General features: G+C 51.8%; 1 protein-coding gene across 9 annotated transcripts in view; it reads left to right on the forward strand.

The window, feature by feature from the left end:
• ano5a (anoctamin 5a) overlaps positions 1 to 18,018 on the forward strand; it is a 52,729-nt gene that overhangs the window by 12,497 nt on the left and 22,214 nt on the right. For 4 of the 9 annotated variants that reach the window (XM_069181419.1, XM_069181420.1, XM_069181426.1 and 1 more), the window contains 4 exons: positions 1,977 to 2,047; positions 4,968 to 5,015; positions 15,446 to 15,559; positions 16,649 to 16,717. In XM_069181419.1, the coding sequence (XP_069037520.1) occupies positions 1,977 to 2,047; positions 4,968 to 5,015; positions 15,446 to 15,559; positions 16,649 to 16,717 (302 nt within the window). Of the gene's footprint in view, positions 1 to 1,976; positions 2,048 to 4,967; positions 5,016 to 10,986; positions 11,029 to 15,445; positions 15,560 to 16,648; positions 16,718 to 18,018 lie in introns of all 9 variants that reach the window. The other 5 variants (XM_069181421.1, XM_069181422.1, XM_069181425.1 and 2 more) reach the window with 2 other exon arrangements.

Consider the following 18,018-nt stretch of genomic DNA (forward strand, 5'->3'; position numbering starts at 1 on the left):
TCATTTTTCTGTGACCACTTGCTCTGGCTCGTCCACGTCTGTTCCTCCAACAGCGGAGAGCTTTTCTTTTTCATCTGCTTTACAGTGTTTGTTTGTGGAACTATGGTTGACTACAGGGCGGAGCAGTGGCTCTGTGGCTCAGGATCTGTGCCTGTGGCTGGGAGGTTGCCAGTTCAAATCTCACAGCTGGCAGAGGAATCCTACTCTGTTTGGCCCCTGAGCAAGGCCCTTCACCCCAACTGCTCCAGGGGTGCTGTAAAATGGCTGACCCTGCGCTCTGACCCCAGGTCCTCTCCCTGTCCGTGTGTCTCATGGAGAGCAAGCTGGGTTCTGTGAAAAGATAATTCCTAATGCAAGAAATGGTAAAGGGTTAATAAAGTGATGTTGTTATTATTACTATTATTAAAAGTGCTTTGGAAATATGAAAGCCAATAATATTGAAGAATTCAGCCCCCTGTGGCCCTTGGTTTCAATCCTGCAAAGACATAAGGCAACACGATTAGCGGGCGTTTTAGGCTGGCTCTGAATTTCTCCTCCAAATCAGCTTTACCCGAGAACTAGCTGTTGCTGCCTGCCATGCTTGAACCGCAGAAGTCGGCAGGGAGAAAGATTGCGAGATCCTAAGATGTGACTGGTTCTGCTAAACCGTCCCGGCCAGCACAAGCGTCTTGTGTCATTCCGAACCCACTGGGAATTCAGCTGTGCAGCTCTCTCCCTGTCGGTGCTAAATATAGCCCTTGTGCCGACGTCAGTTTTGATTTAATTTGAGCTTGAAAGCCGACAGTTGTCTCCTGCTTGGAAGCATGAATGCCAACTAAGTACAGAGTACTGAAGATAATCCCCAAAGTATACGTTGCTCATATTTTACTGCATTAAACATTTCATATGTCTGGAAATCTTCACTCCTGTCTGAGTGGAACTGAAACCGGGAACAAGTGTAATATTTCACCGACAGTGGGGGAATTCAATCACTGCACTTTGGGTGTGCCAGTGGCTTAGTTTTGAAACACAATTTAAGGCTATTTTGTTTGTATTTCTTATTTGAAGCAAGAGGAGTCCATTGAAAACCGAGTCTTGTTGGCAGTGCTAACCTGGAGGCCCACTGACACCGCTGTGTGTTAATGAGAACAGTCTGAGCGACGTTCCCTGCTCAAGGGTGTCACAGCAGCAGGCCAGCTGGGATTCGAACTTGCAACCCTCCTGTCCAGAGCCCAGCCCTCTGGGACCTGCCGCTGTTTAGGTCTGGTGAAGACACTGCCTCCATCAGCAGCTCCACTCTGCTGATGATGGAGAGAAAAGTCGGACTCGACCTGCCGCTTCCTAGCAGACAGCCTGGCGATGGTGATGGAATCACAGCTGAGTGCCCTCTGAGGCAGCTGTTCACTTCCCAGCCGCACTGGTAGAGGATGCTGCACAGCACGACTCTAACAAATCTGGGAGGCCGGAGGCGAATGCATTCCCAGTGTATCCATGCTTTGCTTTGCCACTTGTTAGGAAGTACTGACTCAGCAGGAAGGAATTCTCTTCCGTGAAAGCGTGGCCAGTTGCCTCCGGGGCTGCCCACACAAGTATCTCAGCTGGACACGGAGATGAGCAGGAGGCCCGAGTCTTGTCAGGAGCCTTCAATGGCCCAGGATCGTAAACTTCTCTGTATAGAAGATGGGTTTTCCTCTAGCACGGCTCTCGACAGAAGGGGGACTTTGGGACGCAGGGTTTGTTTCAATCTGTTTTCTCATCTCCGTGACAGAGATTTGTTTTTCCTCTCGGGCTGCCCTTTTACAGCAAACACAGTTGCCGTGACTCAGAACACCGATGCAGGGTTGAAATTCAGGCAGCAGAGCTGAGCTGTACAGGAAGCAGTCGCCAGCTCTCAGGAAGCTATGTGATGATAAAAAGATGAAGATAATGAGCCGGGTCCCAGATGTGTCGGGCGGTTGTGTGTGTGTGTGTTCTAACTGGCTGTGTCTCTCTTGCAGGGGAAGACAACAATGGTCACAGTGTCATCTCCACCTCCACCAAGGACTCCCAGCTCCCGGGAATTCCAGAGGTAGGAAACGAGCAGCACACTGACTGCAGTCCTGTTCCATTCCTTTTCCAGGTGAACCGGCTTCCTGTTGTGAAATTTCAGAAATGCATTATTTTCATGAGGAGTTTTGCAATTACATTCTTGGTGTGTTTTTTTTTACCTGAAGTCATTCCGCTTTTGTCAATGCATTTTCCCAGACGTGTCAATTCTTAAAAAAAGAGTCATTGAGCCACTTCAACAACACCCAGCACAGGGTCGGAGGAGGGAGTGCTGGGAAATGTAGTCTTGTTCAGCTCAGACCTTGACCCATGCTCTGAAGTGCAGAAGATCAAACCGCCGTGGACAAACTCAGTCCCAAGTGAAATCTCAGCACTGGCCCTTACAAACAGTCGACGGTAGACACTTCGGGCCATCATGTATTTGAAAATTGAGCTTGGAGAACAGGCTGGGGTTTTAAGTGAATCTGGACCAGAATTTGTTATATTATAAAGACATCTTATGTGATGTATTAGGTATAGTGTGGTATTAACTTAACTAAAATGTTTTAGCCTTATGATCTACAGCATCTTGCAAAATGCTTTGTTGTTCGTGGGCCACAAGCATGAGTGTGTAGGAGCAAAAACAACATCTCTTTAAAGGAAGGTAGGGTATCTATGACATGAAGTGATTCAGTGAGCGTCAATACATTTTTCCAGACGTACCAATTCTTGAAACATCGAGCTGATTCTTCAACTGCAAAAACAAGGTCAGGAAGAAGTGGTGCTCGAGATGAATTCAATTCTGGGCTGTCACAGTACCTACCCCCCCTCCCCCGCGCCCACTGGTGCCCGTGGTCAGGGCCGAGAGCCGCCGGGTGCTTATGAGTCACTTCCTCTCCCCCTCCCGTGCCCTCAGCGCCGGTCGCTGTCAGCACTTCCTGTCCTCCACCCTCCTCTCCCACACCCCCTCCCTCCATCTGCACAGCGACTACAGCGCCTGCCTGCTCTGTCAGCAGCTCGGCTGAGCGCTACACAGCAGTGGCAAAGGAGGCAGGAGCTGGGGAAGAGACTGGCCTTTCTGGAATTATCATCATCATCATCATCATAATATTAATTCCTTACATTTAGCGCTTTTCTGGGACCCTCCACTCGGAGCTCTTTACAGGTCATGGGGATCCCCTCCACCCCCCCAGTGTGCAGCCCCACCTGGATGATGCTCCAGTCCTCTCACACACACCAGCTCTCAGTGGGGAGGAGAGCAGAGTGATGAAGCCAGTTCATAGATGGGGGTTATTAGGAGGCCATGATTGGTAAAGGCCAGGGGGAAATTTGGCCAGGGGTTACACCCCTACTCTTTTGAGAGACGCCCTGGGATTTTTAATGACCACAGAGAGTCAGGACCTCAGTTTTACATTTCATCTGAAGGACGGCGCCTGTTTACAGTACAGTGTCCCCGTCACCATACTGGGGCATTAGGACCCACACAGACTGCAGAGTGAGCGCCCCCTACTGGCCCCACTAACACCTCTTCCAGCAGCAGCCTCAGCTTTCCCAGGTACTGACCAGGCTCACACTGCTGAGCTCCAGGGGGCTGCCAGCTGGGAGCTGCAGGGCGATATGACTGCTGGCTGTGCAGCCTCTCCTGTCCCTCCCAGGCTGGGACTCTACAGCGCACAGAGTACACAGACACAGCCCTGCCTGAGGGTAGCTCGTAGTGTTTTCAAACTAAGGGACTTTAAAGTAGGTTTGTTGCACAGTGAGGACAGTGCTCTAAACCAAAAGTTTGACTATGATCTATTAAGGCTCTGTTCTGGTTGTTTTGGTTTAGATTGTGGTGCTTATCTGATATCAATTAACCGAACACTAGTAGAGTAAATTTGCTGGTTGCTTGTAGGGTTTAGACTCCCAGTAATAGGCTTTTACAGCAAGCAGTCTCTGGGCCTGACTGAGGGAGAACTGCCCTTTGAATGCTCTCACTGTGGGATGGGCAGATGATCACAGTCTGGCCATAAGCAAGAATTGATCAATTATCAAATGATCAATTATCAAATTATTAGATTGCCATTCTGGCTGAATCAAAAGATTCCAGCTGATATTTAGCAATGACATTAGCTGATATTGTACTTTTATTTTATTGGTCTGTAAGGCACTGTACTTTTCAGTGGTGATATTTCTATAATGTATTGCCTGCTTTTTTATATCGTATAGTGATATCGGCTGTAATGTAGTGTAGTTGTAGTTCTGCAGTGATATTAGTCTTTCAAGTTCTGAATTGCTGTTATAATTCTGACAAAGTGATATTTCTATATCGTCTGCATTGCGGTCAGATTTCAGTAGTGACATTGATCTGTGATGCACTGCCTTGAAGCTAGCATTCATTTACAGTATGATATTAATTCATAATGTGCTTTCCAGAGGTCAGCAGACTATAAGACTTCAGATGTACATGGTCAGCAAGTCAGTCAATAAGACAGCCCAGACTCTTTCTAAATCCATGCCAGAGAAGCTAGGTAGGATAAGAAGCTGCACGGATGTCTGTGCACAAGGACAGGAGGTCCTTACCAGCCCTGCTGGCTCACTCAAGTTAATTGGTTCACAGGTGTTGCCAAGATTTAGGGCGATCTATTGAATTTGCAGGGGTGTCCTGTTTTTTCTCCAATGGTGTTTCAAGAAAAAGATGAGCTTCCTTGAACTCCATCAGTGGGGAAACTGGGGGTTTTACGCTGTGATGGGTGTCTCCCTTCAGTGCCTCCTGCTCTGAACACTCATCGGCCCCTGTGCAATCGAGCTGCTATTTCATTTTCTTCTGCCGATCTTGTGCAATAATAAAGCTTTTTTGTGTGTGTGTGTGTCACGCACGAGGCATCGTGGTTTAACTCCTCCGAGCTGCCACCGAACTGGTCCCCCCCCGTGCTAACCCCCCTGTCTCTCTCTCCCCTGCCTCTCCACGATTAACCCTGTAGAGCTTAAGCGCCACCGAGTCGGCCTGCCTCCTCTCCAGCCTGCCAGGGGTAAGGGGCTGCTGTGCATACTCCTGTGTGTCCGCGTGCGTGCTCTCGTCTTCGATCTCGTCCCGTGGTCTGTGTGTTAACGCTCGTCACCGCCCCTGCACCAGCGGGACGTGTGTTTGTGTGTGTGCTGATGGCTTGATGTTGCAGTGTCCTTCTTGGCTTTGGTGACTAGTGTGCTGGGGAGTGTGGGCGGAGCCGATGCCCAGACTCCTCCCCCTCCAGGACGTGTGTCCGTAATCTTGTCTGCACTCCTTCGGGAGAGCTGGGATAACGGGAGTGTCTCCCTCCATCTCTCTCTCATTCCTCCCGTTATCAGGCCATTGGTCGAGTGCCCTGATCCGACACTGTTTACAGAACGAATTATGAACTGGGGCTGCAAAGCATAGTGGGTCTCTGGACTCGTGCGTGGCGGGTTGTGGGTTCGGGTCCCTACTGCAGACACTGCTAATTCTGGGTCTGGCATGGAGATGACCTGCTAATTCAAGTAATTCCTAAAAATCTCTATCACAATAATTACATTTCACATGGGAACTTACAGTCCTTTCTGTATATGGACCTAAAAATTAAAAGCGTTGTGTGAGGGAGGAGAGGGAAAGGCTGGGGATTGATCCGGTGTGTGAGGGAGGAGAGGGAACGACTGGGGATTGATCCAGTGTGTGAGGGAGGAGAGGAAACGACTGGGGATTGAGCCAGTGTGTGAGGGAGGAGAGGGAAAGGCTGGGGATTGATCCGGTGTGTGAGGGAGGAGAGGAAACGACTGGGGATTGAGCCAGTGTGTGAGGGAGGAGAGGGAAAGGCTGGGGATTGATCCAGTGTGTGAGGGAGGAGAGGAAACGACTGGGGATTGAGCCAGTGTGTGAGGAAGGAGAGGGAACGACTGGGGATTGAGCCAGTGTGTGAGGGAGGAGAGGGAACGACTGGGGATTGAGCCGGTGTGTGAGGGAGGAGAGGAAACGACTGGGGATTGATCCGGTGTGTGAGGGAGGAGAGGGAAAGGCTGGGGATTGATCCGGTGTGTGAGGGAGGAGAGGGAACGACTGGGGATTGATCCAGTGTGTGAGGGAGGAGAGGAAACGACTGGGGATTGATCCAGTGTGTGAGGGAGGAGAGGGAAAGGCTGGGGATTGATCCGGTGTGTGAGGGAGGAGAGGGAACGACTGGGGATTGATCCAGTGTGTGAGGGAGGAGAGGAAACGACTGGGGATTGAGCCAGTGTGTGAGGGAGGAGAGGGAACGACTGGGGATTGAGCCAGTGTGTGAGGAAGGAGAGGGAACGACTGGGGATTGAGCCAGTGTGTGAGGGAGGAGAGGGAACGACTGGGGATTGAGCCAGTGTGTGAGGGAGGAGAGGGAACGACTGGGGATTGATCCAGTGTGTGAGGGAGGAGAGGAAACGACTGGGGATTGATCCAGTGTGTGAGGGAGGAGAGGGAACGACTGGGGATTGATCCAGTGTGTGAGGGAGGAGAGGAAACGACTGGGGATTGATCCAGTGTGTGAGGAAGGAGAGGGAAAGGCTGGGGATTGATCCGGTGTGTGAGGGAGGAGAGGAAACGACTGGGGATTGATCCGGTGTGTGAGGAAGGAGAGGGAACGACTGGGGATTGAGCCAGTGTGTGAGGGAGGAGAGGGAACGACTGGGGATTGATCCGGTGTGTGAGGGAGGAGAGGGAACGACTGGGGATTGATCCGGTGTGTGAGGGAGGAGAGGGAACGACTGGGGATTGATCCAGTGTGTGAGGAAGGAGAGGGAAAGGCTGGGGATTGATCCAGTGTGTGAGGAAGGAGAGGGAAAGGCTGGGGATTGATCCAGTGTGTGAGGAAGGAGAGGGAAAGGCTGGGGATTGATCCGGTGTGTGAGGGAGGAGAGGAAACGACTGGGGATTGATCCAGTGTGTGAGGAAGGAGAGGGAAAGGCTGGGGATTGATCCAGTGTGTGAGGAAGGAGAGGGAAAGGCTGGGGATTGATCCGGTGTGTGAGGGAGGAGAGGAAACGACTGGGGATTGATCCGGTGTGTGAGGGAGGAGAGGGAACGACTGGGGATTGATCCGGTGTGTGAGGAAGGAGAGGGAAAGGCTGGGGATTGATCCGGTGTGTGAGGGAGGAGAGGGAACGACTGGGGATTGATCTGGTGTGTGAGGGAGGAGAGGAAACGACTGGGGATTGAGCCGGTATGTGAGGGAAGTGAGAAAACGACTGGGGATTGAGCCAGTGTGTGAGGGAGGAGAGGGAACGACTGGGGATTGATCCAGTGTGTGAGGGAGGAGAGGGAACGACTGGGGATTGATCCAGTGTGTGAGGGAGGAGAGGAAACGACTGGGGATTGAGCCAGTGTGTGAGGGAGGAGAGGGAACGACTGGGGATTGAGCCAGTGTGTGAGGGAGGAGAGGGAAAGGCTGGGGATTGAGCCAGTGTGTGAGGGAGGAGAGGGAACGACTGGGGATTGATCCAGTGTGTGAGGGAGGAGAGGGAACGACTGGGGATTGATCCGGTGTGTGAGGGAGGAGAGGGAACGACTGGGGATTGATCCAGTGTGTGAGGGAGGAGAGGGAACGACTGGGGATTGAGCCAGTGTGTGAGGGAGGAGAGGAAACGACTGGGGATTGAGCCAGTGTGTGAGGGAGGAGAGGGAAAGGCTGGGGATTGATCCGGTGTGTGAGGAAGGAGAGGGAACGACTGGGGATTGATCCGGTGTGTGAGGGAGGAGAGGGAAAGGCTGGGGATTGATCCGGTGTGTGAGGGAGGAGAGGGAACGACTGGGGATTGATCCAGTGTGTGAGGGAGGAGAGGAAACGACTGGGGATTGAGCCAGTGTGTGAGGGAGGAGAGGAAACGACTGGGGATTGAGCCAGTGTGTGAGGGAGGAGAGGGAAAGGCTGGGGATTGATCCGGTGTGTGAGGAAGGAGAGGGAACGACTGGGGATTGATCCAGTGTGTGAGGGAGGAGAGGAAACGACTGGGGATTGAGCCAGTGTGTGAGGGAGGAGAGGAAACGACTGGGGATTGAGCCAGTGTGTGAGGGAGGAGAGGAAACGACTGGGGATTGAGCCAGTGTGTGAGGGAGGAGAGGGAAAGGCTGGGGATTGATCCGGTGTGTGAGGGAGGAGAGGAAACGACTGGGGATTGATCCGGTGTGTGAGGGAGGAGAGGGAAAGGCTGGGGATTGATCCAGTGTGTGAGGGAGGAGAGGGAACGACTGGGGATTGATCCAGTGTGTGAGGGAGGAGAGGAAACGACTGGGGATTGAGCCAGTGTGTGAGGGAGGAGAGGGAACGACTGGGGATTGAGCCAGTGTGTGAGGGAGGAGAGGGAACGACTGGGGATTGATCCGGTGTGTGAGGGAGGAGAGGGAACGACTGGGGATTGATCCGGTGTGTGAGGGAGGAGAGGGAACGACTGGGGATTGATCCAGTGTGTGAGGGAGGAGAGGAAACGACTGGGGATTGATCCGGTGTGTGAGGAAGGAGAGGGAAAGGCTGGGGATTGAGCCAGTGTGTGAGGAAGGAGAGGGAAAGGCTGGGGATTGATCCGGTGTGTGAGGGAGGAGAGGGAACGACTGGGGATTGAGCCAGTGTGTGAGGGAGGAGAGGGAACGACTGGGGATTGATCCGGTGTGTGAGGGAGGAGAGGGAACGACTGGGGATTGATCCGGTGTGTGAGGGAGGAGAGGAAACGACTGGGGATTGATCCGGTGTGTGAGGGAGGAGAGGAAACGACTGGGGATTGAGCCAGTGTGTGAGGGAGGAGAGGGAACGACTGGGGATTGATCCGGTGTGTGAGGGAGGAGAGGGAACGACTGGGGATTGATCCGGTGTGTGAGGGAGGAGAGGAAACGACTGGGGATTGATCCGGTGTGTGAGGGAGGAGAGGGAAAGGCTGGGGATTGATCCAGTGTGTGAGGGAGGAGAGGGAACGACTGGGGATTGATCCGGTGTGTGAGGGAGGAGAGGAAACGACTGGGGATTGATCCGGTGTGTGAGGGAGGAGAGGGAAAGGCTGGGGATTGATCCAGTGTGTGAGGGAGGAGAGGAAACGACTGGGGATTGAGCCAGTGTGTGAGGGAGGAGAGGGAACGACTGGGGATTGAGCCAGTGTGTGAGGGAGGAGAGGGAAAGGCTGGGGATTGCTTCAGGAGATGGGTGGTGGTTCAGCAGATGACAGGTGAGAGTCCATGGAGGGTGAGCCTGGGCCTGTACGCGTGCGTGCTGTTCAGCTCCTGCCCGGCCTGACCCCCCCTCCTCCACGTGTTGCGCTCGTGTGTGAGCACGTCCTCTTCAGGAGAGGGGCCACGGTGCTGGAGATCAGGCCACACGTGTTGCGGGCTGTTTAAAGTGCACACAGCTGAAGAGAAAATGTCCTCGCATCCGATTTCCCCAGTACTGTAAAGAACTGCCAGGTTCGTTAATTGCATGGGTGCTGCTCGGCTCTTTAATTTGTCCAGTGTCTTGTGTGGCTTAACAACATGTGTCGAGTTTCCTGTGATGTCTGTCCTGAGTACAATTTGTCTTTTCGTCTGTGCAGTGGTCTGTACTGCTGGAGAAGGAATTCTTTGGGGGGTGGGGGTGGGGGGGGGCTTCAGACTCCAGCCTGTGGGAGAAATGGGTGTTTTCCTGTTCGTTTCGCTGATTAAAGACTCCAGCTGCAGGTGGGCTCCCCTCCACAGCAGTGAAGTGAGCGTCTCAGCTCCATCACTATGCTTCCTCTGAGAGAACTGGTGCATCATGGGTGTGTTAGAGGAGAGCTGCTCACATTAATGCAGGCTAAAGTTCCTGGACGGCCTCATGTGTGTTAGGTCTTCTCTTATACTGAGAAGTCAATTAAACAGTTAGCCTAGCTAGTTTTTAAATTAGACTTGTATATAAGATTTGTCTTAAGATCTTTTACAGTTGATTACAGGACATTTACTTAATGGAACGTGCAATTACCTGTAAATCTCAGAGCTCCAAGTGTTACAGTTATTCAGCTAATTAATTAGATCAACTACGTACCTAAAAGCTCAGGTGAACCAGGAGACGGCAGTCCCTAAAGGAGCTACTTGAGAGTCCTTACTTAATACTTAATAGTGGCAATAGCCGCAATAGTGGCTTAGAGATGAGGGAGTCCATTAAGCTGTGTCTTTGCTTGGAAGCCTGCTCTTCCTCTTTGGAAAAAGGTACAAAAGAACAACTTCCAGTGTATCTGGGGAATAATGTAGGTCATGAAAACAAACTCAGCTGTGAAGGGTTGTTGCTGTGAGGTGGTGTAGGCTGATCACAGAGCCCTTCCATATTGAAATGCACAGCCTTTCCCTCAAGACTGTACAGTACGTGTGTGAATGGTACAATACCAGGCACAAGACCGAGCAGACACAAACACAGCAGCACAGGTTCCTCATGCAGACTTTGTGCAAGAGGCAGACGATGCTTACAGACAGGAAGCAGCAGTGCGGCAGGAAAACCGAACGCTCTCACTGTCTTCATGCACTCTGCAAGATGTTTCCACCCTGGGGGGGTTGTTTCCAGTAGATAGTAGTACAGATCCTGCTGAGCACTCTGATCTCCCGGTCGCTGTGGTCCGACTGCTGCACTTTGAGATGACAGGACTCTGCTCTCTGGTCTGGTTAATAAATGACTGGTTTCCACAGCCGGACTGCTGACAGTTCCCTTTTTATCTTCTCTGAAACTGGTGTCATAAAATGGGTCAGTCCCACTGTGGGGAAATGACACTACCAGCCTGTGGAGAAACAGATCAAGTTCCTTGGCAGCCATATCCTCTGTTCCAGCACCTCAGGTGTTGCAAGTCCCTCAGCAAACCGGACTGAGAAAGATGCTCTGTTTTCCGAAATGTTCCGCACCTGGTGCTGGGTTAGACGAGAGGCGGTAGCTGGTAAAAGCCGAAGTGGCTCGGACTGCTCTGCCATGGGATCTGCTGTCTGCCTCTCGGGCCGGGGGTGCTGTCTGCTCCTCTCACTCTCTGATGGTTGCTCCGCAGATTTGGAAGAAGAGGGCGCAGTTTCTGAAGTTTCGCTCCAGGGTACGGTACGGTACAGCACAGGCTGTTGAGGCATGGTCTGACGTCGTCATGTTGGAATGTCATCACGCTGCAATGGTTACTGCTCTGATGTCAGCGAGACTTTGGAGTGACACTAAAATGGTTCCGGTCTGATGTCATCACACTAAAAGGGTACTGGTCTGATGTCATCACACCAGAATGGTTCTGATCTGATGTCATCACGCTAAAATAGTATTGGTCTGATGTCTTCATGCTAGAATGGTTACTGCTCTGATGTGATCACACTAAAATGGTACTGCTCTGATGTCATCACATCGAAATGGTTCTGGTCTGATGTCATCACGCAAAAATAGTATTGGTCTAATGTCATCACATTGGAATGGTTCTGGTCTGATGTCATCATGCTGGAATGGTTACTGCTCTGATTTTATCACACTAAAATGGTACTGGTCTGATGTCATCACATCGGAATGGTACTGGTCTGATGTCATCTGCCTGCAGGCTTGAAACACCTCTCACCTGCTTCGTGTGGACGCGGCAGTGCCCTCCATTTTGGGACAGAGGGAAAAGGGGACTGGGGGACCTCACGTGCCTGGCAAAGTGCCGTGGGGTACAGAAAGAAAGGAGCCACAGAACAGCTCTGAAAAACAACCCAGAGAGCCCCCAGACTCAGGACGGCCATCTTGAACGGTCACGGTGTAAACACCTCATGGCTATGAAAACTGCAGCTTTCTTTCTGAAGTCTTCGTGTAAAGTTAGGGGCAGGTGTCTGCACAGTTGGAAAGTAATGCAACTCCCCACACACACTCATGAACACACACCCACACATCTTGTGTGTGTGTGTGTGTGTTTTTTCAATTTCCTCCTATTCAAGTCGATGAAAGCGCTTTTCAATAGCAGGCAGCTGCACGCCTTGCCTCTAAATGAGGCGCGTGCCCATGTGTTTCTCAGCCCATGTGTTTCAGCTGGAACAAAAACACCTGCCTCTCAGGAAGCTTTTCCATTTGCACCTTTAATTGTTTCTCGTGCTTTTGGAGGTGAGACGGAAAAACAGAGGATAAAAACATGTTTTTTCTCTCACTCACACTTGGCCAGGAGAGGCACGGGTTTAAAAGAAATAAAAATAACGTGATTATAAAAAAGCAAAACCCTATCACCGTCCTGTGCTGGGGTGCGTGACAGGGGCACGTGGACTCGGAGCTGAACCTCACCTGGGCTGGAGGCTTTCATGTGGTTCCAATTTGGGTGTTCGATTCCATGTGCTTTTTGGGGCATTTTCTGCCCAATTTCTGTGCAGTTTCTGCCGTCGAGCACGCACAACATTTTGACCGACAACACAGCAACAATAAAAAAAAAGGACTTTAAAAAGATTGACCAAAAACAAAGGGGAAACTCCAGAAACGGAAAATAAAATAAAAAATTGTTGCCGTTCCTGTTCCCACCCACTAGGTGTCGCTGCAGAGCAGTCACGGGCCAGATGTGAGGGTTCCTCCTCTTGTCTCCCTCCTGCTAAATGTGTTTCCTGATGACTTTAAATTTAGGACAGGTTAAAAACAGGGGGCGCCGGGGGAGTCCTTTGGTTGGGCAGCTGTGGGTTTTGGGGGAGGGGGAGGGGGGTCCCACAATGGCTTCCAGATGGGCAATGAGAGGGCGCACGGTCCCAGAGGCAGGCGGGGCTGTGCAGCAGTGCCACCTGGGCCGTCTGCCAGGCACCGATCACTCACCACCAACTAGAGACTGCGCCCACCCCAACTCTGCAACTCGGAGGCAAGGCTTCAGAGTGACAGGCCCTGCGTTTCAAACCTGCCGCGCCAGAGCTTTCATTTAACGCGAGGTGTGCCCTGCCTACAGAGCTTTAACCCGCTTGCCTCCAGAGCGCTCTAGATGAAGTTCTTTCTCGCTTTCTGGGAATGTTTATCGTGCAAAAAGGCTCTGTTTTTTTCCAGCTTGTGTGATGGCCTGTGTCCCTGACAAGCTCTGTCCTTCATCTCCGAACTAACTAAGCAGGCTGTGATGAAGAGGGTGCACACAGGGCAGAGTGTGTGGCACTGCTTGAGGTGCAGATGTGCCTCCGCTGTGATGTAATTACAGATTAGGCTTCTAAACCCCACCGTGAGGGACAGCGCTAACCTGGAATCAGCCAGCGGGATAACTGGAGAGCGAGAGGAAACATAATTATCCAGGTTCGAGGTGGGACTGTGTATGCCAGTCAAATAAAGGAGTGGGTCGTGTATATATAGCTCTTGACTGGCAGATCCTTTCTCTGTGCCCTGCAATTAAGGGCCAGCTGCTGCTGGAAGCTCAGGGAGACGCCCCCTGTGGTTAGTGGAGCTGCAGGGCTGCCCAGGCCAGGAGGGCTGTGTTCTATTTTGGGCACAGGGTGGAGAGAGGGGTGTGTGTGGGGGGGGAGGGGGTGCTCTGGAGTGCAGGAGTTTGCTGGAACTCTCCAGTTTCCACGGATTTCCAGGAGCTCATCTGCGGAATAAAAGTTTATTTCTGTCGCCGTGCTTCTCCACCCCTCCCACACACACACACACTGTCTTTGTCCCACTGTCCCACACAGCTGGGCCTGGACTGGTCGGATACCGCTCGTCGTCGTGTTTCGGCCTCCACGCTTTCGCGCTGAAGACGAGCTGGAGTGTGCTCAAATACGCCAGGAAACATCTCGCCCACCCCCACCCCCCCCCCGCCCCGAAACAGCACACACATTCCCTGCTTCAGTCTCCACACAGGACCCAGGGAGTTGCCAGAATGACATGACGCAAATTATAATGATAATAACCCCTTACACTTACAGAGCACTTTTCTGGACACTCCACTCAAAGCGCTTCACAGGTACTGGGGATCCCCTCCACCCCCACCAGTTGCTCTCCGGCCCGCGTGGCTGGGGGTGTGCTGGGGTAGGTGCAGAGAAACGGGCCAGCCCTCGGTGGGGAGGGGTTCCTGAGCACGGTGATCAGAGGCGAGCTGCCTGCCTGCCGGAGACCCTGCTGCACCACCTGATGGAGTTAATGCCCCGGAAGGCAGCCCGGGGCTACAAGTCCTAGCATGCAAAACAAACAGATCCTTACACATCGGAGAGGTTACTGTAGATGCTTCTTGCACGACGGTGACCCTCGGGGATATCGCTGCTGATCAGTGTGGCTCTCCTGCTACAACAGGGAAGACGTCAAGCTGGAGATGGTCTCCTCTGTCAGTTTCCTCCTGTCCTGTAAATACTGGGTCTGCAGCAGGAGATTGAAGTTTGATGCCTTAAACCAACTGTTTTTAGCTGGGATCTGGAGTGAATTGATATGATAATAATCATTGCTAACACTTATGGAGCGCATTTTCTGGACCCTCCACTCAGAGCTCTTTATAGGTCATGGGGATCCCCTCCACCCCCACCAGTATGCAGCCCCACCTGGATGATGCTCCAGTCCTCTCACACACACCAGCTCTCAGTGGGGAGGAGAGCAGAGTGAGGAAGCCAGTTCAGAGATGGGGGTTATTAGGAGGCCATGACTGGTAAAGGCCAGGGGGAAATTTGGCCAGGACACTGGGGTAACACCCCTACTCTTCTCGAGAGACACCCTGGGATTTTTAATGACCACAGAGAGTTGGGACCTCAGTTTTACATCTCATCTGAAGGACGGTGCCTTTTTTACAGTATAGTGTCCCCGTCACTATACTGGGGCATTAGGACCCACACAGACCGCAGGGTGAGCGCCCCCTGCTGGCCCCACTAACACCTCTTCCAGCAGCAGCCTCAGCTTTCCCAGGAGTCTCCCATCCAGGTACTGACCAGGCTCACACTGCTGAGCTTCAGTGGGGCTGCCAGCAGTGAGCCGTGGGGTGACATGAAAACCTAGACAGACCCAAGCCTTAACAGTAGTAATAAGATATCTTTCAAAAAGAAAGCTTTCTGGATGTGGTCTGGGGTATTTGAATAGAAACTGTGTCGCCATTCTGGCTGCAAAAAGGCGATCAGAGGGCCTGATTTCTCTCTTGATAAATTCGGAGTCGCCATGGAGCAAACAAGGCAAGTCTGGGGGAGCTTTTTGTTTCTCACTCTTGAGAGAAGGGGTGTGGGTTTTCTGGCTACAGAGACGAGCGCAGCTCAGGGCACATCTCCAGCATGGTGCAGCGGGGCTGGCTTGCATGGGCACCACCGGGGCAGCCTGGCAGGAGGCCGAGCTCGCAGTGGGCTTCTGCTGCCTCTGAGGATGAGGCGCCCGGTGCTGCGGGTCTTCGGTTTCTCTCTGTCTGCTGTGTGGCGTTTCTCACGGGCATGACCCACCGAGCCCCCCGCCGGGGGGGGAACCCGAATTGGGCGAAACAGGCTGGGGTGGGGGCGCATGCTGCTGGCAGGTTCCCCAGAGATGGTGTTTCCTATGGGGAAGCACCCTGGCGTCTGGGGGTGCCTGACGGGGGTCCTCTGCCTGTCTGTGTCCTGCAGATCGACGGGCAGCACCAGAGCAAGGACTCGGTCTTCTTCCGGGACGGTGTGCGCAGGATCGACTTCGTGCTGTCCTACCTGGATGACCACACCAAAGATGGGGAGAAGAAGCAGGTGAGCCCCGATATCAACCATCCGCACAGAATGCTCCTCCCAGCCCTTTGGCATCTGACGTGCATGGAAAAATACTCATACACACTTCTGTACTGAATGCACAATAAATTGTGGCTGTCAGAATCACAAAACCGCTTCTAAACCAAGCCCTTCAGTCCTTAAACTTCCATTCTCAAACGGCAAATTCAAAATAGGAATGTTCAACTACCAGTAACCTGAAATTATCCTGTTTCCTGACTTTCTTCTCGATGGCAGATGTATACAGTCACCGAGCTGTTGACAACACTACTGAAAGGCAAATCCTGTGCAAATGCTGAGGATGACAGCCTGATAATGACAGGACAAACTGATCATTAGTTCTCATTGAGGTGTTTGCAATGAACGCCTCTTCAGAATGCTACTCGAGTCTTTTGAATTTGGGACTGGTTTCAGCCCTTCCTTATTGACTTCGTCACACAGGGAGTGGCTCAGTAAATGAACCTGTGTTGAAATGTGAAGGTACAACACCGTGTTGTGTCGGCTTCTGGCGGCCTCATATCATCTCTACCTCGAACTGACCTTTAACCTTCACCCCTCTTTGTGGTTCTCCCAAAGATGTCAAGAGCTGTGAAAGTCAGTTGGGAAGAACTGTGAGTATATTTATTCCCGAGTTTGACCTGTGTGCGTTGCTGATTTAGGTTGCCAGCCTCATAAGTATCTCTGTCTGGCTGTAACAGGTCCAGGAAACGTGTTCTTCCTGTGAAATGACTGGCTCTGCTCTGAAGCGCTGAGAGCCTGACAGTTCATCTTGTCCTCACCTTGGGCTCAGCACTGATTCTTGCACTGTCTTCTGAAATGCCTCCGGTACACCAGACACTACAAAACACACACACACTCTCTCACACTCCTACTGGCCCCACTAACACCTTTTCCAGCAGCAACCTTAGTTTTTCCCAGGAGTCTCCCATCCAGGTACTGACCAGGCTCACCAGGATATTACTAGGCTCACCCTGACCAGGGCAATATGGCTGCTGGCAGGGATGTGGCTGGCTGTGTGCATCTATCTCATGAGGAGCCCTGTTTCATTCTGCCTTGTTTCCGTCTCTCCAGGAGAGGAGGAAGGAGTATGAGAGCAATCTGCAGAAGGCCGGACTGGAGCTGGAGACGGAAGACAAGAGTGTAAGTGGAATTGCTGGATGGGTGTGGATGCACACCGTCGCCCAGGAGCTCCCTCTGGTGGTTGTTCTGTGGCTGTGCACTCAGAGGCCTGTCTTCCATGTCGACTGATGTACTGTAGTAGTAGCCTAAGCAGAGAGAGAGAGTGTCTTTATTATCCCCATGGGGGGGGGAGTTGTTTTACAGCAACAGTGTTGGCGTACAGACGGACAGAAGGAAAAAACCCAACAGGAACAACACTATACATTCATATTTGCATAGAAGGTCAAGTGTTAAGTAACGATATGGTTACAGGTATGAATGAGACTGCAATATTTCCAGTGTGATCTGTTAAAAGCCTTTGACACAGCCCGTGAAAGTTTGCTCATTTCACCCTTGACTGCTTAATTTGCTTTGCTTTGATGATCGTTTACTAAAAGACACGTAACGAAAGGTGTTAACCCTGGATAATTGGAGAACATTTTCCATCTCTCCACTCTCCCCATAACACTCCAGGTGTTCAGAGTTTCTAAGATGTTGTTATTCTTAATTTATTTGGCTAACAATGCAACTTGACATTTGTACCTAATTATACAGCCTTATGTTTTACTGGAACGATCTGAGTTTCCAAGTGGGCACACTGCTAAATCTCGACGTTCCAGAGTCCAGACCCTGACCCTTGCTCCCTAGGCTAACATACTCCAATAATTCAGTTGGATTATTGATCAGTCAGTTCACTGCTATTTATGCACAGGCCAGTGATACACGCCATCATCGGTTTAGATCCTGCAGGATGTGAGATATATATGTGCAGTGTGAGGTCGAGACATACGTCTCTGTCGATGTTATTGGCTGGTCTGATCCATGTCAAAGAGGTGCAGTGGCCACAAAGATACATCTGTGAAGGAGATGCAGAGGTCTAAGTGGTGCAGTTGTCAGGGGAGTGCAGTTGCCAGGGAGAGACGAAGCAGTCAGGGGGGTGCAGTTATCAGCGAGAGGTGCAGCTATCAAGGAGGTGCAGTTGTCAGGGAGGTGCAACTGCCAGGGAGATGCAAGTGTCAGGGAGGCGCAGCTGTCCGGGAGGTGCAATTGTCGGGAAGAGGTGCAGTTGTCAGGGGAATGCAGTTGTCAGGGAGAGACGAAGATGTCAGGGAGGTGCAGTTGTTAGGGAGGTGCAATTGTCGGGAAGAGGTGCAGTTGTCAGGGGAATGCAGTTGTCAGGGAGAGACGAAGATGTCAGGGAGGTGCAGTTGTTAGGGAGGTGCAATTGTCGGGAAGAGGTGCAGTTGTCAGGGGAATGCAGTTGTCAGGGAGAGACGAAGATG

This window comes from Lepisosteus oculatus, chromosome 21, assembly GCF_040954835.1.
Source record: "Lepisosteus oculatus isolate fLepOcu1 chromosome 21, fLepOcu1.hap2, whole genome shotgun sequence".
Classification (NCBI taxonomy): Eukaryota; Metazoa; Chordata; class Actinopteri; order Semionotiformes; family Lepisosteidae; genus Lepisosteus; species Lepisosteus oculatus.